The 25,945-nt window shown below is 40.5% G+C and overlaps 1 protein-coding gene across 1 annotated transcript in view; it reads right to left on the bottom strand.

Annotated features, from left to right (window-relative positions):
- Positions 1-25,945, bottom strand: part of LOC147113464 (cubilin-like) — a 196,199-nt gene that overhangs the window by 103,489 nt on the left and 66,765 nt on the right. Inside the window, 10 exon segments of the mRNA XM_085996127.1 lie at positions 474-682; positions 5,207-5,354; positions 5,981-6,189; positions 10,706-10,853; positions 11,480-11,688; positions 16,213-16,360; positions 16,987-17,195; positions 21,719-21,866; positions 22,349-22,375; positions 22,493-22,701. Of these exon segments, the coding sequence (XP_085852253.1) occupies positions 474-682; positions 5,207-5,354; positions 5,981-6,189; positions 10,706-10,853; positions 11,480-11,688; positions 16,213-16,360; positions 16,987-17,195; positions 21,719-21,866; positions 22,349-22,375; positions 22,493-22,701 (1,664 nt within the window).

Below are 25,945 nucleotides of genomic sequence, written 5' to 3'. Positions count from 1 at the left end.
TAAGGTTCCACAGCTGGAAGCCACCCTCTAGTACCTCGCTTAAGTGACTGTTGGTCTTATGTGAGCCTTGACAGTGAATGTTCACAGGTTAACTGTTGGGGCATCACAGCTGAGCCTGATACAGATTTCACCAATGGCAGTTACTAGACTGCAATCAGAAGTGGGAACCCTGATTGGACCTGCTCTTTACCTCCCTATCTAATCTGGGCACTGAGGCCCATTGTAGCACCCTTACCATTGCCCTGGCTGAGACCAATTTTAAAATAAATGTAATGAACTTTAATCATTCTAATGTGGATCAATATATTTTCGAGGACATTTTACTGTACCTGTTGTCGATGCTGTTTCAGTAGTGTCTATCAAAATAATAAAAATAAATACATTATTAAACAGAATCCATTCCTAATTTATCTACAATTCTTCTAGTTTAAAGTACATTGCAATTTTGAGACAAGAAGTGTAACAAAGCTCACCATCATTGATTGGCAGAGAGTAGTAGTTTGCAGTAAATCCTCGACTAGTTACACTGGAATCAGAGCTAAAAAATATTGTCATACTGTTGGACGATGATGTAAATGTCTGATTTGATCCATGACAAATTTTTGAAAGCAAAGTCGAATATGTTGAAGGCCCATCGTATATTGCAATATAATCATACGAGCAAGTTGATGTAACTTCCAGGCTGTCAAGAAAATGATCATAGTTGGAAAATGAATTTCACAGTAATCCATTCTTTTTTATCAACTTACTTAATAAATCAGACAATTATAAATATGTCTGCATGTATAAGCACCATTAGAAGGCATTTCAGGACCCAAACAAAGAACATGAGGAAATATTGGACAAGTATAGGCTACTCAATCCGTCCACCATTCTTTCAAGCGATGTAGTCTAATTTGCCTTAGCACATACTCTAACAAATTTACTTGTAAAATTTCACTCCCAACTTTTCAAGGTTAGCAAGCATATACTTGAATATCTATCTAGTTTCAACTTCCATTGGTCAGCCCAGGGTGCTTTCTTCCCATATAGAATAATTTTGAACACGTTTCCTCATTTCCACATTTCTGCTCCCAATTGAAATTAAGTAGCTTCCTTACATCCTGATTTGTGCCCCTTTGATATTTTCTCATGTAAGTCCTGGTTTGATTCTGTGAGTTCTCTTCATAACTTAAGAAATAATACCAGGAATTTCTGTAATTTCAGCAGAAGATATGCAGGAACATCGGGTGGACCGATAAACAGTTTTCAATCACAGTTATGGCAGCAAATTGGGAGACCCTGAGGAAATTCCTAGCATAAGTCCTGCCATTCTTCTCTGGCTCATATACAATGTAACACTGTCCTTGATACAAGTTCAAATTGTAACTTGTTTTGACTTATAATCAAATGTCTTTGAGGAGTATCTTGGTATTTGATTGTCCTCGTAGATAGTAACTTCATATTGACGGAGCACTTTCAATGAATAATTAATAATCACACCCAAATCTTTTTGCTTTTATATTTTTGCCAACAAACAATCCTTCATTGTGTAAGGTTCGCAAAATTTCGGCAGCCCCCGAAGATTATTTAATTAAAGAACACCTGGTTGGAATGTACCTTAAAACCCCAGAGCATCAAAGATGGCTGTCAGGCCTCATGGCAAAGGAGAAAGACAGCCTGTCTGAATATCTCCCATCATTGGCTGACATAGGATTGAAAAGAATACCAGCCTCTGAGTACTTGAAACTGTCAATCAACTGCGGTTTAGGAAATTTTCAACACGGAACAAAGGATTATTTGTTTACAAGCCCTCAGCAGGGTTGACTCAAGGGCTTAAGCGCTTGAAGCTGTCAATCAATTGCGGTTGAAATGTAACCGCAGGACAGAGGATTGTTTACACTTGTTCTCAAGTACTGTTTACTGAACACTTAAGGATTTGTTTGTCCAGCACTCGAGAAATCAGTGGGACATTTCAAACTGGTCAGATCCATTCACAGACCAGTTAAATGAATGGGAAACGCATCATAGCCACATTCAAACCCATTACAGTCAATGGGGACAGATCGGTCCCTTTTGTGTGAGCCCAGATACATCCAGATTTGGGCGCGAAGATAAGGGCTCCCAATGGGGTATAAAGATAGCCCCTCAGGAAGCCATTCTCTCTCTCTCTACCGCCTTGCCTCCGGTGCCCTGCCGACAAAGGGAACAGCTCAGCAGCCCGCCCAAAGAAATGGAATACCAGTAGTTACTTTTGAATTACTGGGGTATCTCTACTTCGGGGTGGTGAAGAAGAAAAGGTAGACGGCAGGGGCACAGAGCAGGCGTTTACTGGTGAGCATAAACTTTCTGGCCCATTACAAGGCAACCTAGATAGGTATAAGGGGTGGGAATTAAAGGGGAATTTTGTTAAATTGTCATTTTTTGTCAATTTTCCCTCGATGTGTCCGTCTTCTCTCCTCCCCGTTAGGTAAAAGTGTGCTGCATTAAGTAAAGGTGTGCTGTGTTAAGTAAAGGTGTGCTGTATTAAGTAAAGGTGTGCTGTAGTAAGTAAAAGTGTGCTGTATTCATTATTATTTTCACTGTCTAGCAATTTATTCTTTATTTCAATAAAATACTGGTCTTCTTTGCACCCAACCACGAGTCTCGTTTTGTCTACATCGCTACTGAAATACGTCCGGCGGTCAGAACCAGAAAGGGGAGCGATTCGAAACTGCACGGGGCCTGGAGCAGCTCAGATACGCCTGACTGGCCAGACACAAACCCCACACCAAAAAAAAACCTTTCTACAAAAGTACGCACATAGATTACCTTTCTCGTTCCAGTATTCATTAGCTTATGTTTATCCAGCTAAGATTTGTCTGTCTTTCTCTCTGTTATCTGATTAATTGGTCAATATCCCTTTGAATATTTCCAGTCTCCCTTATACTTGTTACCTGATCACAAATCAGGCAATATTGCAGCAAAATTGTCAGGGTAATCATACTGCAAGGTCCACCATTGCATTCCTACCCCATCTCTAATTTCATGTCTCCCCCAGCCGGTGTGAAATCTGACTGAGCAATAGTAAACAGAAGATAATCATTGAATAATGCTTTGTCCAGGAGCATTGACCAACACAGTACTGATGAAGGGTCATCGACCTGAAACGTTAACCCTGTTTCTCTCTCTACAGATGCTGCCTGACCTGCTGAATATTTCCAGCATTTTCTGTTTTTATTTCAGGTTTATTTTGCTTTAGTTGCAGCAGTACTGCAAGTGTCTGCTGCTCACACTATTCATACCTAATACTGCAAAGGGTACTTCTACTGTTAGAAAATTTACTAGCTACTGGACAGAAAGCAGAGAGTAGTGGTGAAAAGTTGTTCTTCAGACTGGAGTGAGGTATACAGTGGTGTTTTGTAAGGGTCGATATTACAACCACTGCTCATTTTGATATGTATAAATAACCTGGACTTCAGTTTACAGGGCATAATTTCAAAGTTTGCAGATGATACGAAAGTTTTTTTACACAGAGAGTTGTTGTGATCTGGAATGCTCTGCCTAAAAGGGTGGTGGAAGCAGATTCAATAATAACATTCTAAAGAGAATTGGATAAATACTTGAAGGGAAAAATTTACAGGGCTATGGGGAAAGAGCAGGGGAGCGGGATTAATTGGATAGCTCTACCAAAGACCTGGCACAGGCACGATGGGCCGAATGGCCTCCTTCTATGCTGTATCATTCTATGATTCTATGGGTTCCAGTCTTCATTACTTTTGAGGCTTTGTGTCTTTTTATGATACAGTGGTCGAGGTCTTGCTGTATCTTTATGAGAAGAAGGAGATATGGGTAAAATCTAATCGATAGCATTCCCTGTGTAGATCCAGTCCACAGATTTCTCCCTGATAACCAGAAAAAGCAATTTCTGCATCCATAAACATAATAAAGTGCATTAAAAAGATACAATTTGGGAGAAATTACTCTCAGTGATATTTGGACCAAACTCATTACAATCTTCCCATGAATTTCCTCTGTGCATGGGGAATACAGGCCCAGCAGCACAAGAAGGGCAGACTGAATTCTGGAGGAGGGTGGATGCCAGCCCCCGAAAGAAGTAATGGCTTTCCCCAAGGGACTGCTTTGAAATAATTCCTTCAAAGATATCTCTTTCTTCAGGGGTCCAGGCCCGAATCCCAGGCTGGACCCCAGTTAGGCCCCATTTCCACAGGTCTCATCGATACCGGGTTCCTCTGAGGACTGGAAAAACAAGAAGTCCTGATGTGGCGAGTCCTGATCTTAATTTTGTCCCTTCTAATGGACTTCCATTAAAGTTATCAGAGGAATACACTGGAAGGGTCACCGATTTTCATGGCCTTGAAAGTTATATAACCAGTGTGAGGATGTTAGAAATAGCAAGAGTGCAGTAGTTTGCAATTTCTCCACAACTTATGGAAAATTCTGTAGTAAGAAAGTAAGTTCTGAAATATCTCTATAATGACTGTAGTTTCTGGGAGCACATTTAGGAAAGAATGCTCATTCAACCATGTGATGGTTAACCGACCCAAGACTAATTGTTACCTCTGTTTTGATGCCCAAAAACTTTGGTCATTGCTCCCAAACATTTCCCCGTTTCACCCTGGAAAGGTTACTCAAGGATTCAATGAAGTAGGAAGAATTGATGTGGAGACGGAATCAGGCATTACGTTGAATCTCTTTACTGTTTTGACTTTACAGGATTACATATTAAACCGATAACTGTTAATCTTCCTGCCCGTCACCAGCTAAAGATCATTTAGCTGGGCAGCGAGCTGCGTTTCTTAATTGAATGTCAGCTCTGGATGAAAAACAAAACTCAAAAACTCGGCATCTGGGACCAGGAAGCATGCTGATCTCGATTCAGCTGGGTATCAGCCGGCCAGAGAAAGATCATCTGATGCATCAGTTAACTCTGGGTGGTGTTTTGATGTAAACTGACATAACAGATTTCTATAATACTGTTTTTTGTAGACAAAATGGAGAATACCTCCTTAAGTCTTTCTGTGGGGCATATTTCAGTTTAAAAGAATGCGCCCAGGGGCCAAAAATGTGATACTAACACAGAACTTCTGGCACTCAACATCAAATTATTGGTCCACACCACCCCCCCGTAATAATTTAAGTAAATCCATCAGCAATAGTTAATTGACAGCAAATACTCCTGCCATTATTTACATTAAAATATGAAAGTGAAAACATTTTTACCTACCTAATGTCAGTAAACTCCAGCTTTATTGCTTGATTTCTGTCCACTCTTATGTACCAAGTGCACCGTGCATTATTTGGATAGGAGTATGGATAACCTTGACTACTGAAAGACCCATAGGCACCTTCAAGATACCCTCCACAAGGTCCACCTATTAACAGTAAGGAAATGAATAAGTTCAGGTGGGGCAATACATGGCAGAAGAACAACCATTTCCTTTCTTTCACCCCTACCAATATTCTTTGCCAATTTTCCTTTCCTCACCCTCACCTTCTCTCTTGAACCCATTTAATCCTTGTTGGAATAAGGTTCCACAGCTGGAAGCCACCCTCTAGTACCTCGCTTAAGTGACTGTTGGTCTTATGTGAGCCTTGACAGTGAATGTTCACAGGTTAACTGTTGGGGCATCACAGCTGAGCCTGATACAGATTTCACCAATGGCAGTTACTAGACTGCAATCAGAAGTGGGAACCCTGATTGGACCTGCTCTTTACCTCCCTATCTAATCTGGGCACTGAGGCCAATTGTAGCACCCTTACCATTGCCCTGGCTGAGACCAATTTTAAAATAAATGTAATGAACTTTAATCATTCTAATGTGGATCAATATATTTTCGAGGACATTTTACTGTACCTGTTGTCGATGCTGTTTCAGTAGTGTCTATCAAAATAATAAAAATAAATACATTATTAAACAGAATCCATTCCTAATTTATCTACAATTCTTCTAGTTTAAAGTACATTGCAATTTTGAGACAAGAAGTGTAACAAAGCTCACCATCATTGATTGGCAGAGAGTAGTAGTTTGCAGTAAATCCTCGACTAGTTACACTGGAATCAGAGCTAAAAAATATTGTCATACTGTTGGACGATGATGTAAATGTCTGATTTGATCCATGACAAATTTTTGAAAGCAAAGTCGAATATGTTGAAGGCCCATCGTATATTGCAATATAATCATACGAGCAAGTTGATGTAACTTCCAGGCTGTCAAGAAAATGATCATAGTTGGAAAATGAATTTCACAGTAATCCATTCTTTTTTATCAACTTACTTAATAAATCAGACAATTATAAATATGTCTGCATGTATAAGCACCATTAGAAGGCATTTCAGGACCCAAACAAAGAACATGAGGAAATATTGGACAAGTATAGGCTACTCAATCCGTCCACCATTCTTTCAAGCGATGTAGTCTAATTTGCCTTAGCACATACTCTAACAAATTTACTTGTAAAATTTCACTCCCAACTTTTCAAGGTTAGCAAGCATATACTTGAATATCTATCTAGTTTCAACTTCCATTGGTCAGCCCAGGGTGCTTTCTTCCCATATAGAATAATTTTGAACACGTTTCCTCATTTCCACATTTCTGCTCCCAATTGAAATTAAGTAGCTTCCTTACATCCTGATTTGTGCCCCTTTGATATTTTCTCATGTAAGTCCTGGTTTGATTCTGTGAGTTCTCTTCATAACTTAAGAAATAATACCAGGAATTTCTGTAATTTCAGCAGAAGATATGCAGGAACATCGGGTAAACAGTTTTCAATCACAGTTATGGCAGCAAATTGGGAGACCCTGAGGAAATTCCTAGCATAAGTCCTGCCATTTTTCTCTGGCTCATATACAATGTAACACTGTCCTTGATACAAGTTCAAATTGTAACTTGTTTTGACTTATAATCAAATGTCTTTGAGGAGTATCTTGGTATTTGATAGTCCTCGTAGATAGTAACTTCATATTGACGGAGCACTTTCAATGAATAATTAATAACCACACCCAAATCTTTTTGCTTTTATATTTTTGCCAACAAACAATCCTTCATTGTGTAAGGTTCGCAAAATTTCGGCAGCCCCCGAAGATTATTTAATTAAAGAAAACCTGGTTGGAATGTACCTTAAAACCCCAGAGCATCAAAGATGGCTGTCAGGCCTCATGGCAAAGGAGAAAGACAGCCTGTCTGAATATCTCCCATCATTGGCTGACATAGGATTGAAAAGAATACCAGCCTCTGAGTACTTGAAACTGTCAATCAACTGCGGTTTAGGAAATTTTCAACACGGAACAAAGGATTATTTGTTTACAAGCCCTCAGCAGGGTTGACTCAAGGGCTTAAGCGCTTGAAGCTGTCAATCAATTGCGGTTGAAATGTAACCGCAGGACAGAGGATTGTTTACACTTGTTCTCAAGTACTGTTTACTGAACACTTAAGGATTTGTTTGTCCAGCACTCGAGAAATCAGTGGGACATTTCAAACTGGTCAGCTCCATTCACAGACCAGTTAAATGAATGGGAAACGCATCATAGCCACATTCAAACCCATTACAGTCAATGGGGACAGATCGGTCCCTTTTGTGTGAGCCCAGATACATCCAGATTTGGGCGCGAAGATAAGGGCTCCCAATGGGGTATAAAGATAGCCCCTCAGGAAGCCATTCTCTCTCTCTCTACCGCCTTGCCTCCGGTGCCCTGCCGACAAAGGGAACAGCTCAGCAGCCCGCCCAAAGAAATGGAATACCAGTAGTTACTTTTGAATTACTGGGGTATCTCTACTTTGGGGTGGTGAAGAAGAAAAGGTAGACGGCAGGGGCACAGAGCAGGCATTTACTGGTGAGCATAAACTTTCTGGCCCATTACAAGGCAACCTAGATAGGTATAAGGGGTGGGAATTAAAGGGGAATTTTGTTAAATTGTCATTTTTTGTCAATTTTCCCTCGATGTGTCCATCTTCTCTCCTCCCCGTTAGGTAAAAGTGTGCTGCATTAAGTAAAGGTGTGCTGTGTTAAGTAAAGGTGTGCTGTATTAAGTAAAGGTGTGCTGTAGTAAGTAAAAGTGTGCTGTATTCATTATTATTTTCACTGTCTAGCAATTTATTCTTTATTTCAATAAAATACTGGTCTTCTTTGCACCCAACCACGAGTCTCGTTTTGTCTACATCGCTACTGAAATACGTCCGGCGGTCAGAACCAGAAAGGGGAGCGATTCGAAACCGTACGGGGCCTGGAGCAGCTCAGATACGCCTGACTGGCCAGACACAAACCCCACACCAAAAAAAAACCTTTCTACAAAAGTACGCACATAGATTACCTTTCTCGTTCCAGTATTCATTAGCTTATGTTTATCTAGCTAAGATTTGTCTGTCTTTCTCTCTGTTATCTGATTAATTGGTCAATATCCCTTTGAATATTTCCAGTCTCCCTTATACTTGTTACCTGATCACAAATCAGGCAATATTGCAGCAAAATTGTCAGGGTAATCATACTGCAAGGTCCACCATTGCATTCCTACCCCATCTCTAATTTCATGTCTCCCCCAGCCGGTGTGAAATCTGACTGAGCAATAGTAAACAGAAGATAATCATTGAATAATGCTTTGTCCAGGAGCATTGACCAACACAGTACTGATGAAGGGTCATCGACCTGAAACGTTAACCCTGTTTCTCTCTCTACAGATGCTGCCTGACCTGCTGAATATTTCCAGCATTTTCTGTTTTTATTTCAGGTTTATTTTGCTTTAGTTGCAGCAGTACTGCAAGTGTCTGCTGCTCACACTATTCATACCTAATACTGCAAAGGGTACTTCTACTGTTAGAAAATTTACTAGCTACTGGACAGAAAGCAGAGAGTAGTGGTGAAAAGTTGTTCTTCAGACTGGAGTGAGGTATACAGTGGTGTTTTGTAAGGGTCGATATTACAACCACTGCTCATTTTGATATATATAAATAACCTGGACTTCAGTTTACAGGGCATAATTTCAAAGTTTGCAGATGATACGAAAGTTTTTTTACACAGAGAGTTGTTGTGATCTGGAATGCTCTGCCTAAAAGGGTGGTGGAAGCAGATTCAATAATAACATTCTAAAGAGAATTGGATAAATACTTGAAGGGAAAAATTTACAGGGCTATGGGGAAAGAGCAGGGGAGCGGGATTAATTGGATAGCTCTACCAAAGACCTGGCACAGGCACGATGGGCCGAATGGCCTCCTTCTATGCTGTATCATTCTATGATTCTATGGGTTCCAGTCTTCATTACTTTTGAGGCTTTGTGTCTTTTTATGATACAGTGGTCGAGGTCTTGCTGTATCTTTATGAGAAGAAGGAGATATGGGTAAAATCTAATCGATAGCATTCCCTGTGTAGATCCAGTCCACAGATTTCTCCCTGATAACCAGAAAAAGCAATTTCTGCATCCATAAACATAATAAAGTGCATTAAAAAGATACAATTTGGGAGAAATTACTCTCAGTGATATTTGGACCAAACTCATTACAATCTTCCCATGAATTTCCTCTGTGCATGGGGAATACAGGCCCAGCAGCACAAGAAGGGCAGACTGAATTCTGGAGGAGGGTGGATGCCAGCCCCCGAAAGAAGTAATGGCTTTCCCCAAGGGACTGCTTTGAAATAATTCCTTCAAAGATATCTCTTTCTTCAGGGGTCCAGGCCCGAATCCCAGGCTGGACCCCAGTTAGGCCCCATTTCCACAGGTCTCATCGATACCGGGTTCCTCTGAGGACTGGAAAAACAAGAAGTCCTGATGTGGCGAGTCCTGATCTTAATTTTGTCCCTTCTAATGGACTTCCATTAAAGTTATCAGAGGAATACACTGGAAGGGTCACCGATTTTCATGGCCTTGAAAGTTATATAACCAGTGTGAGGATGTTAGAAATAGCAAGAGTGCAGTAGTTTGCAATTTCTCCACAACTTATGGAAAATTCTGTAGTAAGAAAGTAAGTTCTGAAATATCTCTATAATGACTGTAGTTTCTGGGAGCACATTTAGGAAAGAATGCTCATTCAACCATGTGATGGTTAACCGACCCAAGACTAATTGTTACCTCTGTTTTGATGCCCAAAAACTTTGGTCATTGCTCCCAAACATTTCCCCGTTTCACCCTGGAAAGGTTACTCAAGGATTCAATGAAGTAGGAAGAATTGATGTGGAGACGGAATCAGGCATTACGTTGAATCTCTTTACTGTTTTGACTTTACAGGATTACATATTAAACCGATAACTGTTAATCTTCCTGCCCGTCACCAGCTAAAGATCATTTAGCTGGGCAGCGAGCTGCGTTTCTTAATTGAATGTCAGCTCTGGATGAAAAACAAAACTCAAAAACTCGGCATCTGGGACCAGGAAGCATGCTGATCTCGATTCAGCTGGGTATCAGCCGGCCAGAGAAAGATCATCTGATGCATCAGTTAACTCTGGGTGGTGTTTTGATGTAAACTGACATAACAGATTTCTATAATACTGTTTTTTGTAGACAAAATGGAGAATACCTCCTTAAGTCTTTCTGTGGGGCATATTTCAGTTTAAAAGAATGCGCCCAGGGGCCAAAAATGTGATACTAACACAGAACTTCTGGCACTCAACATCAAATTATTGGTCCACACCACCCCCCCGTAATAATTTAAGTAAATCCATCAGCAATAGTTAATTGACAGCAAATACTCCTGCCATTATTTACATTAAAATATGAAAGTGAAAACATTTTTACCTACCTAATGTCAGTAAACTCCAGCTTTATTGCTTGATTTCTGTCCACTCTTATGTACCAAGTGCACCGTGCATTATTTGGATAGGAGTATGGATAACCTTGACTACTGAAAGACCCATAGGCACCTTCAAGATACCCTCCACAAGGTCCACCTATTAACAGTAAGGAAATGAATAAGTTCAGGTGGGGCAATACATGGCAGAAGAACAACCATTTCCTTTCTTTCACCCCTACCAATATTCTTTGCCAATTTTCCTTTCCTCACCCTCACCTTCTCTCTTGAACCCATTTAATCCTTGTTGGAATAAGGTTCCACAGCTGGAAGCCACCCTCTAGTACCTCGCTTAAGTGACTGTTGGTCTTATGTGAGCCTTGACAGTGAATGTTCACAGGTTAACTGTTGGGGCATCACAGCTGAGCCTGATACAGATTTCACCAATGGCAGTTACTAGACTGCAATCAGAAGTGGGAACCCTGATTGGACCTGCTCTTTACCTCCCTATCTAATCTGGGCACTGAGGCCAATTGTAGCACCCTTACCATTGCCCTGGCTGAGACCAATTTTAAAATAAATGTAATGAACTTTAATCATTCTAATGTGGATCAATATATTTTCGAGGACATTTTACTGTACCTGTTGTCGATGCTGTTTCAGTAGTGTCTATCAAAATAATAAAAATAAATACATTATTAAACAGAATCCATTCCTAATTTATCTACAATTCTTCTAGTTTAAAGTACATTGCAATTTTGAGACAAGAAGTGTAACAAAGCTCACCATCATTGATTGGCAGAGAGTAGTAGTTTGCAGTAAATCCTCGACTAGTTACACTGGAATCAGAGCTAAAAAATATTGTCATACTGTTGGACGATGATGTAAATGTCTGATTTGATCCATGACAAATTTTTGAAAGCAAAGTCGAATATGTTGAAGGCCCATCGTATATTGCAATATAATCATACGAGCAAGTTGATGTAACTTCCAGGCTGTCAAGAAAATGATCATAGTTGGAAAATGAATTTCACAGTAATCCATTCTTTTTTATCAACTTACTTAATAAATCAGACAATTATAAATATGTCTGCATGTATAAGCACCATTAGAAGGCATTTCAGGACCCAAACAAAGAACATGAGGAAATATTGGACAAGTATAGGCTACTCAATCCGTCCACCATTCTTTCAAGCGATGTAGTCTAATTTGCCTTAGCACATACTCTAACAAATTTACTTGTAAAATTTCACTCCCAACTTTTCAAGGTTAGCAAGCATATACTTGAATATCTATCTAGTTTCAACTTCCATTGGTCAGCCCAGGGTGCTTTCTTCCCATATAGAATAATTTTGAACACGTTTCCTCATTTCCACATTTCTGCTCCCAATTGAAATTAAGTAGCTTCCTTACATCCTGATTTGTGCCCCTTTGATATTTTCTCATGTAAGTCCTGGTTTGATTCTGTGAGTTCTCTTCATAACTTAAGAAATAATACCAGGAATTTCTGTAATTTCAGCAGAAGATATGCAGGAACATCGGGTGGACCGATAAACAGTTTTCAATCACAGTTATGGCAGCAAATTGGGAGACCCTGAGGAAATTCCTAGCATAAGTCCTGCCATTCTTCTCTGGCTCATATACAATGTAACACTGTCCTTGATACAAGTTCAAATTGTAACTTGTTTTGACTTATAATCAAATGTCTTTGAGGAGTATCTTGGTATTTGATTGTCCTCGTAGATAGTAACTTCATATTGACGGAGCACTTTCAATGAATAATTAATAATCACACCCAAATCTTTTTGCTTTTATATTTTTGCCAACAAACAATCCTTCATTGTGTAAGGTTCGCAAAATTTCGGCAGCCCCCGAAGATTATTTAATTAAAGAAAACCTGGTTGGAATGTACCTTAAAACCCCAGAGCATCAAAGATGGCTGTCAGGCCTCATGGCAAAGGAGAAAGACAGCCTGTCTGAATATCTCCCATCATTGGCTGACATAGGATTGAAAAGAATACCAGCCTCTGAGTACTTGAAACTGTCAATCAACTGCGGTTTAGGAAATTTTCAACACGGAACAAAGGATTATTTGTTTACAAGCCCTCAGCAGGGTTGACTCAAGGGCTTAAGCGCTTGAAGCTGTCAATCAATTGCGGTTGAAATGTAACCGCAGGACAGAGGATTGTTTACACTTGTTCTCAAGTACTGTTTACTGAACACTTAAGGATTTGTTTGTCCAGCACTCGAGAAATCAGTGGGACATTTCAAACTGGTCAGCTCCATTCACAGACCAGTTAAATGAATGGGAAACGCATCATAGCCACATTCAAACCCATTACAGTCAATGGGGACAGATCGGTCCCTTTTGTGTGAGCCCAGATACATCCAGATTTGGGCGCGAAGATAAGGGCTCCCAATGGGGTATAAAGATAGCCCCTCAGGAAGCCATTCTCTCTCTCTCTACCGCCTTGCCTCCGGTGCCCTGCCGACAAAGGGAACAGCTCAGCAGCCCGCCCAAAGAAATGGAATACCAGTAGTTACTTTTGAATTACTGGGGTATCTCTACTTCGGGGTGGTGAAGAAGAAAAGGTAGACGGCAGGGGCACAGAGCAGGCGTTTACTGGTGAGCATAAACTTTCTGGCCCATTACAAGGCAACCTAGATAGGTATAAGGGGTGGGAATTAAAGGGGAATTTTGTTAAATTGTCATTTTTTGTCAATTTTCCCTCGATGTGTCCGTCTTCTCTCCTCCCCGTTAGGTAAAAGTGTGCTGCATTAAGTAAAGGTGTGCTGTGTTAAGTAAAGGTGTGCTGTATTAAGTAAAGGTGTGCTGTAGTAAGTAAAAGTGTGCTGTATTCATTATTATTTTCACTGTCTAGCAATTTATTCTTTATTTCAATAAAATACTGGTCTTCTTTGCACCCAACCACGAGTCTCGTTTTGTCTACATCGCTACTGAAATACGTCCGGCGGTCAGAACCAGAAAGGGGAGCGATTCGAAACCGCACGGGGCCTGGAGCAGCTCAGATACGCCTGACTGGCCAGACACAAACCCCACACCAAAAAAAAACCTTTCTACAAAAGTACGCACATAGATTACCTTTCTCGTTCCAGTATTCATTAGCTTATGTTTATCTAGCTAAGATTTGTCTGTCTTTCTCTCTGTTATCTGATTAATTGGTCAATATCCCTTTGAATATTTCCAGTCTCCCTTATACTTGTTACCTGATCACAAATCAGGCAATATTGCAGCAAAATTGTCAGGGTAATCATACTGCAAGGTCCACCATTGCATTCCTACCCCATCTCTAATTTCATGTCTCCCCCAGCCGGTGTGAAATCTGACTGAGCAATAGTAAACAGAAGATAATCATTGAATAATGCTTTGTCCAGGAGCATTGACCAACACAGTACTGATGAAGGGTCATCGACCTGAAACGTTAACCCTGTTTCTCTCTCTACAGATGCTGCCTGACCTGCTGAATATTTCCAGCATTTTCTGTTTTTATTTCAGGTTTATTTTGCTTTAGTTGCAGCAGTACTGCAAGTGTCTGCTGCTCACACTATTCATACCTAATACGGCAAAGGGTACTTCTACTGTTAGAAAATTTACTAACTACTGGACAGAAAGCAGAGAGTAGTGGTGAAAAGTTGTTCTTCAGACTGGAGTGAGGTATACAGTGGTGTTTTGTAAGGGTCGATATTACAACCACTGCTCATTTTGATATATATAAATAACCTGGACTTCAGTTTACAGGGCATAATTTCAAAGTTTGCAGATGATACAAAAGTTTTTTTACGCAGAGAGTTGTTGTGATCTGGAATGCTCTGCCTAAAAGGGTGGTGGAAGCAGATTCAATAATAACATTCTAAAGAGAATTGGATAAATACTTGAAGGGAAAAATTTACAGGGCTATGGGGAAAGAGCAGGGGAGCGGGATTAATTGGATAGCTCTACCAAAGACCTGGCACAGGCACGATGGGCCGAATGGCCTCCTTCTATGCTGTATCATTCTATGATTCTATGGGTTCCAGTCTTCATTACTTTTGAGGCTTTGTGTCTTTTTATGATACAGTGGTCGAGGTCTTGCTGTATCTTTATGAGAAGAAGGAGATATGGGTAAAATCTAATCGATAGCATTCCCTGTGTAGATCCAGTCCACAGATTTCTCCCTGATAACCAGAAAAAGCAATTTCTGCATCCATAAACATAATAAAGTGCATTAAAAAGATACAATTTGGGAGAAATTACTCTCAGTGATATTTGGACCAAACTCATTACAATCTTCCCATGAATTTCCTCTGTGCATGGGGAATACAGGCCCAGCAGCACAAGAAGGGCAGACTGAATTCTGGAGGAGGGTGGTTGCCAGCCCCCGAAAGAAGTAATGGCTTTCCCCAAGGGACTGCTTTGAAATAATTCCTTCAAAGATATCTCTTTCTTCAGGGGTCCAGGCCCGAATCCCAGGCTGGACCCCAGTTAGGCCCCATTTCCACAGGTCTCATCGATACCGGGTTCCTCTGAGGACTGGAAAAACAAGAAGTCCTGATGTGGCGAGTCCTGATCTTAATTTTGTCCCTTCTAATGGACTTCCATTAAAGTTATCAGAGGAATACACTGGAAGGGTCACCGATTTTCATGGCCTTGAAAGTTATATAACCAGTGTGAGGATGTTAGAAATAGCAAGAGTGCAGTAGTTTGCAATTTCTCCACAACTTATGGAAAATTCTGTAGTAAGAAAGTAAGTTCTGAAATATCTCTATAATGACTGTAGTTTCTGGGAGCACATTTAGGAAAGAATGCTCATTCAACCATGTGATGGTTAACCGACCCAAGACTAATTGTTACCTCTGTTTTGATGCCCAAAAACTTTGGTCATTGCTCCCAAACATTTCCCCGTTTCACCCTGGAAAGGTTACTCAAGGATTCAATGAAGTAGGAAGAATTGATGTGGAGACGGAATCAGGCATTACGTTGAATCTCTTTACTGTTTTGACTTTACAGGATTACATATTAAACCGATAACTGTTAATCTTCCTGCCCGTCACCAGCTAAAGATCATTTAGCTGGGCAGCGAGCTGCGTTTCTTAATTGAATGTCAGCTCTGGATGAAAAACAAAACTCAAAAACTCGGCATCTGGGACCAGGAAGCATGCTGATCTCGATTCAGCTGGGTATCAGCCGGCCAGAGAAAGATCATCTGATGCATCAGTTAACTCTGGGTGGTGTTTTGATGTAAACTGACATAACAGATTTCTATAATACTGTTTTTTGTAGACAAAATGGAGAATACCTCCTTAAGTCTTTCTGTGGGGCATATTTCAGTTTAAAAGAATGCGCCCAGGGGCCAAAAATGTGATACTAACACAGAACTTCTGGCACTCAACATCAAATTATTGGTCCACACCACCCCCCCGTAATAATTTAAGTAAATCCATCAGCAATAGTTAATTGACAGCAAATACTCCTGCCATTATTTACATTAAAATATGAAAGTGAAAACATTTTTACCTACCTAATGTCAGTAAACTCCAGCTTTATTGCTTGATTTCTGTCCACTCTTATGTACCAAGTGCACCGTGCATTATTTGGATAGGAGTATGGATAACCTTGACTACTGAAAGACCCATAGGCACCTTCAAGATACCCTCCACAAGGTCCACCTATTAACAGTAAGGAAATGAATAAGTTCAGGTGGGGCAATACATGGCAGAAGAACAACCATTTCCTTTCTTTCACCCCTACCAATATTCTTTGCCAATTTTCCTTTCCTCACCCTCACCTTCTCTCTTGAACCCATTTAATCCTTGTTGGAATAAGGTTCCACAGCTGGAAGCCACCCTCTAGTACCTCGCTTAAGTGACTGTTGGTCTTATGTGAGCCTTGACAGTGAATGTTCACAGGTTAACTGTTGGGGCATCACAGCTGAGCCTGATACAGATTTCACCAATGGCAGTTACTAGACTGCAATCAGAAGTGGGAACCCTGATTGGACCTGCTCTTTACCTCCCTATCTAATCTGGGCACTGAGGCCAATTGTAGCACCCTTACCATTGCCCTGGCTGAGACCAATTTTAAAATAAATGTAATGAACTTTAATCATTCTAATGTGGATCAATATATTTTCGAGGACATTTTACTGTACCTGTTGTCGATGCTGTTTCAGTAGTGTCTATCAAAATAATAAAAATAAATACATTATTAAACAGAATCCATTCCTAATTTATCTACAATTCTTCTAGTTTAAAGTACATTGCAATTTTGAGACAAGAAGTGTAACAAAGCTCACCATCATTGATTGGCAGAGAGTAGTAGTTTGCAGTAAATCCTCGACTAGTTACACTGGAATCAGAGCTAAAAAATATTGTCATACTGTTGGACGATGATGTAAATGTCTGATTTGATCCATGACAAATTTTTGAAAGCAAAGTCGAATATGTTGAAGGCCCATCGTATATTGCAATATAATCATACGAGCAAGTTGATGTAACTTCCAGGCTGTCAAGAAAATGATCATAGTTGGAAAATGAATTTCACAGTAATCCATTCTTTTTTATCAACTTACTTAATAAATCAGACAATTATAAATATGTCTGCATGTATAAGCACCATTAGAAGGCATTTCAGGACCCAAACAAAGAACATGAGGAAATATTGGACAAGTATAGGCTACTCAATCCGTCCACCATTCTTTCAAGCGATGTAGTCTAATTTGCCTTAGCACATACTCTAACAAATTTACTTGTAAAATTTCACTCCCAACTTTTCAAGGTTAGCAAGCATATACTTGAATATCTATCTAGTTTCAACTTCCATTGGTCAGCCCAGGGTGCTTTCTTCCCATATAGAATAATTTTGAACACGTTTCCTCATTTCCACATTTCTGCTCCCAATTGAAATTAAGTAGCTTCCTTACATCCTGATTTGTGCCCCTTTGATATTTTCTCATGTAAGTCCTGGTTTGATTCTGTGAGTTCTCTTCATAACTTAAGAAATAATACCAGGAATTTCTGTAATTTCAGCAGAAGATATGCAGGAACATCGGGTGGACCGATAAACAGTTTTCAATCACAGTTATGGCAGCAAATTGGGAGACCCTGAGGAAATTCCTAGCATAAGTCCTGCCATTCTTCTCTGGCTCATATACAATGTAACACTGTCCTTGATACAAGTTCAAATTGTAACTTGTTTTGACTTATAATCAAATGTCTTTGAGGAGTATCTTGGTATTTGATAGTCCTCGTAGATAGTAACTTCATATTGACGGAGCACTTTCAATGAATAATTAATAATCACACCCAAATCTTTTTGCTTTTATATTTTTGCCAACAAACAATCCTTCATTGTGTAAGGTTCGCAAAATTTCGGCAGCCCCCGAAGATTATTTAATTAAAGAAAACCTGGTTGGAATGTACCTTAAAACCCCAGAGCATCAAAGATGGCTGTCAGGCCTCATGGCAAAGGAGAAAGACAGCCTGTCTGAATATCTCCCATCATTGGCTGACATAGGATTGAAAAGAATACCAGCCTCTGAGTACTTGAAACTGTCAATCAACTGCGGTTTAGGAAATTTTCAACACGGAACAAAGGATTATTTGTTTACAAGCCCTCAGCAGGGTTGACTCAAGGGCTTAAGCGCTTGAAGCTGTCAATCAATTGCGGTTGAAATGTAACCACAGGACAGAGGATTGTTTACACTTGTTCTCAAGTACTGTTTACTGAACACTTAAGGATTTGTTTGTCCAGCACTCGAGAAATCAGTGGGACATTTCAAACTGGTCAGCTCCATTCACAGACCAGTTAAATGAATGGGAAACGCATCATAGCCACATTCAAACCCATTACAGTCAATGGGGACAGATCGGTCCCTTTTGTGTGAGCCCAGATACATCCAGATTTGGGCGCGAAGATAAGGGCTCCCAATGGGGTATAAAGATAGCCCCTCAGGAAGCCATTCTCTCTCTCTCTACCGCCTTGCCTCCGGTGCCCTGCTGACAAGAGGAACAGCTCAGCAGCCCGCCCAAAGAAATGGAATACCAGTAGTTACTTTTGAATTACTGGGGTATCTCTACTTCGGGGTGGTGAAGAAGAAAAGGTAGACGGCAGGGGCACAGAGCAGGCGTTTACTGGTGAGCATAAACTTTCTGGCCCATTACAAGGCAACCTAGATAGGTATAAGGGGTGGGAATTAAAGGGGAATTTTGTTAAATTGTCATTTTTTGTCAATTTTCCCTCGATGTGTCCGTCTTCTCTCCTCCCCGTTAGGTAAAAGTGTGCTGCATTAAGTAAAGGTGTGCTGTGTTAAGTAAAGGTGTGCTGTATTAAGTAAAGGTGTGCTGTAGTAAGTAAAAGTGTGCTGTATTCATTATTATTTTCACTGTCTAGCAATTTATTCTTTATTTCAATAAAATACTGGTCTTCTTTGCACCCAACCACGAGTCTCGTTTTGTCTACATCGCTACTGAAATACGTCCGGCGGTCAGAACCAGAAAGGGGAGCGATTCGAAACCGCACGGGGCCTGGAGCAGCTCAGATACGCCTGACTGGCCAGACACAAACCCCACACCAAAAAAAAACCTTTCTACAAAAGTACGCACATAGATTACCTTTCTCGTTCCAGTATTCATTAGCTTATGTTTATCTAGCTAAGATTTGTCTGTCTTTCTCTCTGTTATCTGATTAATTGGTCAATATCCCTTTGAATATTTCCAGTCTCCCTTATACTTGTTACCTGATCACAAATCAGGCAATATTGCAGCAAAATTGTCAGGGTAATCATACTGCAAGGTCCACCATTGCATTCCTACCCCAACTCTAATTTCATGTCTCCCCCAGCCGGTGTGAAATCTGACTGAGCAATAGTAAACAGAAGATAATCATTGAATAATGCTTTGTCCAGGAGCATTGACCAACACAGTACTGATGAAGGGTCATCGACCTGAAACGTTAACCCTGTTTCTCTCTCTACAGATGCTGCCTGACCTGCTGAATATTTCCAGCATTTTCTGTTTTTATTTCAGGTTTATTTTGCTTTAGTTGCAGCAGTACTGCAAGTGTCTGCTGCTCACACTATTCATACCTAATACGGCAAAGGGTACTTCTACTGTTAGAAAATTTACTAACTACTGGACAGAAAGCAGAGAGTAGTGGTGAAAAGTTGTTCTTCAGACTGGAGTGAGGTATACAGTGGTGTTTTGTAAGGGTCGATATTACAACCACTGCTCATTTTGATATATATAAATAACCTGGACTTCAGTTTACAGGGCATAATTTCAAAGTTTGCAGATGATACAAAAGTTTTTTTACGCAGAGAGTTGTTGTGATCTGGAATGCTCTGCCTAAAAGGGTGGTGGAAGCAGATTCAATAATAACATTCTAAAGAGAATTGGATAAATACTTGAAGGGAAAAATTTACAGGGCTATGGGGAAAGAGCAGGGGAGCGGGATTAATTGGATAGCTCTACCAAAGACCTGGCACAGGCACGATGGGCCGAATGGCCTCCTTCTATGCTGTATCATTCTATGATTCTATGGGTTCCAGTCTTCATTACTTTTGAGGCTTTGTGTCTTTTTATGATACAGTGGTCGAGGTCTTGCTGTATCTTTATGAGAAGAAGGAGATATGGGTAAAATCTAATCGATAGCATTCCCTGTGTAGATCCAGTCCACAGATTTCTCCCTGATAACCAGAAAAAGCAATTTCTGCATCCATAAACATAATAAAGTGCATTAAAAGATACAATTTGGGAGAAATTACTCTCAGTGATATTTGGACCAAACTCATTACAATCTTCCCATGAATTTCCTCTGTGCATGGGGAATACAGGCCCAGCAGCACAAGAAGGGCAGACTGAATTCTGGAGGAGGGTGGATGCCAGCCCCCGAAAGAAGTAATGGCTTTCCCCAAGGGACTGCTTTGAAATAATTCCTTCAAAGATATCTCTTTCTTCAGGGGTCCAGGCCCGAATCCCAGGCTGGACCCCAGTTAGGCCCCATTTTCACAGGTCTCATCGATACCGGGTTCCTCTGAGGACTGGAAAAACAAGAAGTCCTGATGTGGCGAGTCCTGATCTTAATTTTGTCCCTTCTAATGGACTTCCATTAAAGTTATCAGAGGAATACACTGGAAGGGTCACCGATTTTCATGGCCTTGAAAGTTATATAACCAGTGTGAGGATGTTAGAAATAGCAAGAGTGCAGTAGTTTGCAATTTCTCCACAACTTATGGAAAATTCTGTAGTAAGAAAGTAAGTTCTGAAATATCTCTATAATGACTGTAGTTTCTGGGAGCACATTTAGGAAAGAATGCTCATTCAACCATGTGATGGTTAACCGACCCAAGACTAATTGTTACCTCTGTTTTGATGCCCAAAAACTTTGGTCATTGCTCCCAAACATTTCCCCGTTTCACCCTGGAAAGGTTACTCAAGGATTCAATGAAGTAGGAAGAATTGATGTGGAGACGGAATCAGGCATTACGTTGAATCTCTTTACTGTTTTGACTTTACAGGATTACATATTAAACCGATAACTGTTAATCTTCCTGCCCGTCACCAGCTAAAGATCATTTAGCTGGGCAGCGAGCTGCGTTTCTTAATTGAATGTCAGCTCTGGATGAAAAACAAAACTCAAAAACTCGGCATCTGGGACCAGGAAGCATGCTGATCTCGATTCAGCTGGGTATCAGCCTGCCAGAGAAAGATCATCTGATGCATCAGTTAACTCTGGGTGGTGTTTTGATGTAAACTGACATAACAGATTTCTATAATACTGTTTTTTGTAGACAAAATGGAGAATACCTCCTTAAGTCTTTCTGTGGGGCATATTTCAGTTTAAAAGAATGCGCCCAGGGGCCAAAAATGTGATACTAACACAGAACTTCTGGCACTCAACATCAAATTATTGGTCCACACCACCCCCCCGTAATAATTTAAGTAAATCCATCAGCAATAGTTAATTGACAGCAAATACTCCTGCCATTATTTACATTAAAATATGAAAGTGAAAACATTTTTACCTACCTAATGTCAGTAAACTCCAGCTTTATTGCTTGATTTCTGTCCACTCTTATGTACCAAGTGCACCGTGCATTATTTGGATAGGAGTATGGATAACCTTGACTACTGAAAGACCCATAGGCACCTTCAAGATACCCTCCACAAGATCCACCTATTAACAGTAAGGAAATGAATAAGTTCAGGTGGGGCAATACATGGCAGAAGAACAACCATTTCCTTTCTTTCACCCCTACCAATATTCTTTGCCAATTTTCCTTTCCTCACCCTCACCTTCTCTCTTGAACCCATTTAATCCTTGTTGGAATAAGGTTCCACAGCTGGAAGCCACCCTCTAGTACCTCGCTTAAGTGACTGTTGGTCTTATGTGAGCCTTGACAGTGAATGTTCACAGGTTAACTGTTGGGGCATCACAGCTGAGCCTGATACAGGTTTCACCAATGGCAGTTACTAGACTGCAATCAGAAGTGGGAACCCTGATTGGACCTGCTCTTTACCTCCCTATCTAATCTGGGCACTGAGGCCAATTGTAGCACCCTTACCATTGCCCTGGCTGAGACCAATTTTAAAATAAATGTAATGTACTTTAATCATTCTAATGTGGATCAATATATTTTCGAGGGCATTTTACTGTACCTGTTGTCGATGCTGTTTCAGTAGTGTCTATCAAAATAATAAAAATAAATACATTATTAAACAGAATCCATTCCTAATTTATCTACAATTCTTCTAGTTTAAAGTACATTGCAATTTTGAGACAAGAAGTGTAACAAAGCTCACCATCATTGATTGGCAGAGAGTAGTAGTTTGCAGTAAATCCTCGACTAGTTACACTGGAATCAGAGCTAAAAAATATTGTCATACTGTTGGACGATGATGTAAATGTCTGATTTGATCCATGACAAATTTTTGAAAGCAAAGTCGAATATGTTGAAGGCCCATCGTATATTGCAATATAATCATACGAGCAAGTTGATGTAACTTCCAGGCTGTCAAGAAAATGATCATAGTTGGAAAATGAATTTCACAGTAATCCATTCTTTTTTATCAACTTACTTAATAAATCAGACAATTATAAATATGTCTGCATGTATAAGCACCATTAGAAGGCACTTCAGGACCCAAACAAAGAACATGAGGAAATATTGGACAAGTATAGGCTACTCAATCCGTCCACCATTCTTTCAAGCGATGTAGTATAATTTGCCTTAGCACATACTCTAACAAATTTACTTGTAAAATTTCACTCCCAACTTTTCAAGGTTAGCAAGCATATACTTGAATATCTATCTAGTTTCAACTTCCATTGGTCAGCCCAGGGTGCTTTCTTCCCATATAGAATAATTTTGAACACGTTTCCTCATTTCCACATTTCTGCTCCCAATTGAAATTAAGTAGCTTCCTTACATCCTGATTTGTGCCCCTTTGATATTTTCTCATGTAAGTCCTGGTTTGATTCTGTGAGTTCTCTTCATAACTTAAGAAATAATACCAGGAATTTCTGTAATTTCAGCAGAAGATATGCAGGAACATCGGGTGGACCGATAAACAGTTTTCAATCACAGTTATGGCAGCAAATTGGGAGACCCTGAGGAAATTCCTAGCATAAGTCCTGCCATTCTTCTCTGGCTCATATACAATGTAACACTGTCCTTGATACAAGTTCAAATTGTAACTTGTTTTGACTTATAATCAAATGTCTTTGAGGAGTATCTTGGTATTTGATTGTCCTCGTAGATAGTAACTTCATATTGACGGAGCACTTTCAATGAATAATTAATAATCACACCCAAATCTTTTTGCTTTTATATTTTTGCCAACAAACAATCCTTCATTGTGTAAGGTTCGCAAAATTGTGGAAAATTTCGGAAAATTTCGGCAGCCACCGAAGCTTATTTAATTAAAGAAAACCTGGTTGGAATGTACCTTAAAACCCCAGAGCATCAAAGATGGCTGTCAGGCCTCATGGCAAAGGAGAAAGACAGCCTGTCTGAATATCTCCCATCATTGGCTGACATAGAATTGAAAAGAATACCAGCCTCTGAGTACTTGAAACTGTCAATCAACTGCGGTTTAGGAAATTTTCAACACAGAACAAAGGATTGTTTGTTTACAAGCCCTCAGCAGTGTTGACTCAAGGGCTTAAGCACTTGAAGCTGTCAATCAATTGTGGTTGAAATGTAACCGCAGGACAAAGGATTGTTTGCACTTGTTCTCAAGTACTGTTTATTGAACACTTAAGGATTTGTTTGTCCAGCACTCGAGAAATCAGTGGGACATTTCAAACTGGTCAGCTCCATTCACAGACCAGTTAAATGAATGGGAAATGCATCATAGCCACATTCAAACCCATTACAGTCAATGGGTCCCTTTTGTGTGAGCCCAGATACATCCAGATTTGGGCGTGAAGATAAGGGCTCCCAATGGGGTATAAAGATAGCCCCTCAGGAAGCCATTCTCTCTCTCTCTACCACCTTGCCTCCAGTGCCCTGCCTACAAGAGGAACAGCTCAGCAGCCCACCCAAAGAAGTGGAATACCAGTAGTTACTTTTGAATTACTGGGGTATCTCTACCTCGGGGTGGTGAAGAATAAAAGGCAGACCGCAGGGGCACGGAGCAGACGTTTACTGGTGAGCATAAACTTTCTGGCCCATTACAAGGCAACCTAGATAGGTATAAGGGGTGGGAATTAAAAGGGAATTTTGTTAAATTGTCATTTTTAGTCAATTTTCCCTCGATGTGTCCGTCTTCTCTCCTCCCCCTTAGGTAAAAGTGTGCTGTATTAAGTAAAGGTGTGCTGTGTTAAGTAAAGGTGTGCTGTATTAAGTAAAGGTGTGCTGTATTAAGTAAAAGTGTGCTGTATTCATTATTATTTTCACTGTATAGCAATTTATTCTTTAGTGCAATCGCATTGAGTTTAAGCAGACTTTGGTAAGTGGCAGAAAAAGTCTTTTAAGTGCATTTACTGAATTTTAGTGAGTAAAAAAGTGAATTATTTGAAGTAAGTTTAATAATTTTTTAGAGTAAATTAAGCTGTTGGGAGTTGAAACCGGAAGTAGAATCCGGGTATAAAAAGGGGCGGGCTTAGAGCTGCAGCGCTGAGTGTGGTCGCATTGAGTGTAAGTAGAGTTTGGTAAGTGGCAGAGTTCGGGCAAGTGGGAGGTGAGGGGGTGCTTGTTGCTCTGTTTTGCTTCCCTCTCTCAGGCTAATCGAACACTGCGGACGTGGAGCAGTGAGACAATTCAACCAGACAGGTCCCCCAGACAGCTCCCACGAGGAAGGTTGGTGATCAGCTGGTTGGTAGGTTCTCTTCCTTCTCTTCTATACCTTTAAGTTGGTAAGTCCTATTAAATAGTGGTGTAATATTATCATCTATATCGGGGCAGAGGGTCTTCATAATTAATAATAAGAAATTTAATTCATTACACAGATATGGGTGAACAGGTGATGTGTCACTGTTGCGAAATGTGGGAGCTGGTGGACCCCATTGAGGCTCACGGTGATTTCATTTGCAATAAGTGTTTGCTGCTAAAGGAATTCAAGCTCCATGTTAAAGAGCTTGAGACCGAGCTTCAGACACTGCGACACATCAGGGAGGGGGAGAAGTTCCTGGACTCTATGTTTCAGGAGGTGGTCACACCTATGAAATTAATTACTGCAGATGTAGTCCGTGGTCAGGGACAGGACGGTGTGACTATGAGTGAGGAAGGTACAGGGATCCAGGATGTAGTGTTGAAGGAGCCGCAGCCCTTGCTCTTGTCAAGCAGGATTGAGGTTCTTACTCCGTGAGGGCGGGAGTGGGGACTGCAGGGAGGATGAGCAGCCTGGCCAACGCACCGTGGTACAGGGGGCCATTCAAGTGGAGGGAGTAAAAAGAAATGTTGTAGTGGTAGGGGATAGTATCATTAGGGGGATAGATAGGGTTCTCTGCAGTCAAGAGCGGGAGTCCCGAAGGCTGTGTTGCCTGCCCGGTGCCAGGGTTAAGGACATCTCTTCTGGGCTGGAAAGAAACTTGGAGTGGGAGGGGGAGGATCCAGTTGTCGTGGTCCATGTTGGTACAAATGACGTAGAAAGGACAAGGAAGAAGGTTCTGTTAAAGGAGTATGAGCAGCTAGGGGTCAAATTAAAAAACAGAACCTCAAGGGTAATAATCTCTGGGTTATTACCTGAGCCACGAGCAAATTTGGCTAGGATAAATAAAATTAAAGAGTTAAATGCGTTGCTCAAAGACTG

Source organism: Somniosus microcephalus, chromosome 8 (genome assembly GCF_052327205.1).
Source record: "Somniosus microcephalus isolate GS21.2 chromosome 8, FLI_Smic_1.0, whole genome shotgun sequence".
NCBI classification, from domain to species: Eukaryota; Metazoa; Chordata; class Chondrichthyes; order Squaliformes; family Somniosidae; genus Somniosus; species Somniosus microcephalus.
The sequence above is the reverse complement of the archived record's forward strand: the minus strand, read 5'-3'. Positions and strand labels throughout refer to the sequence as shown.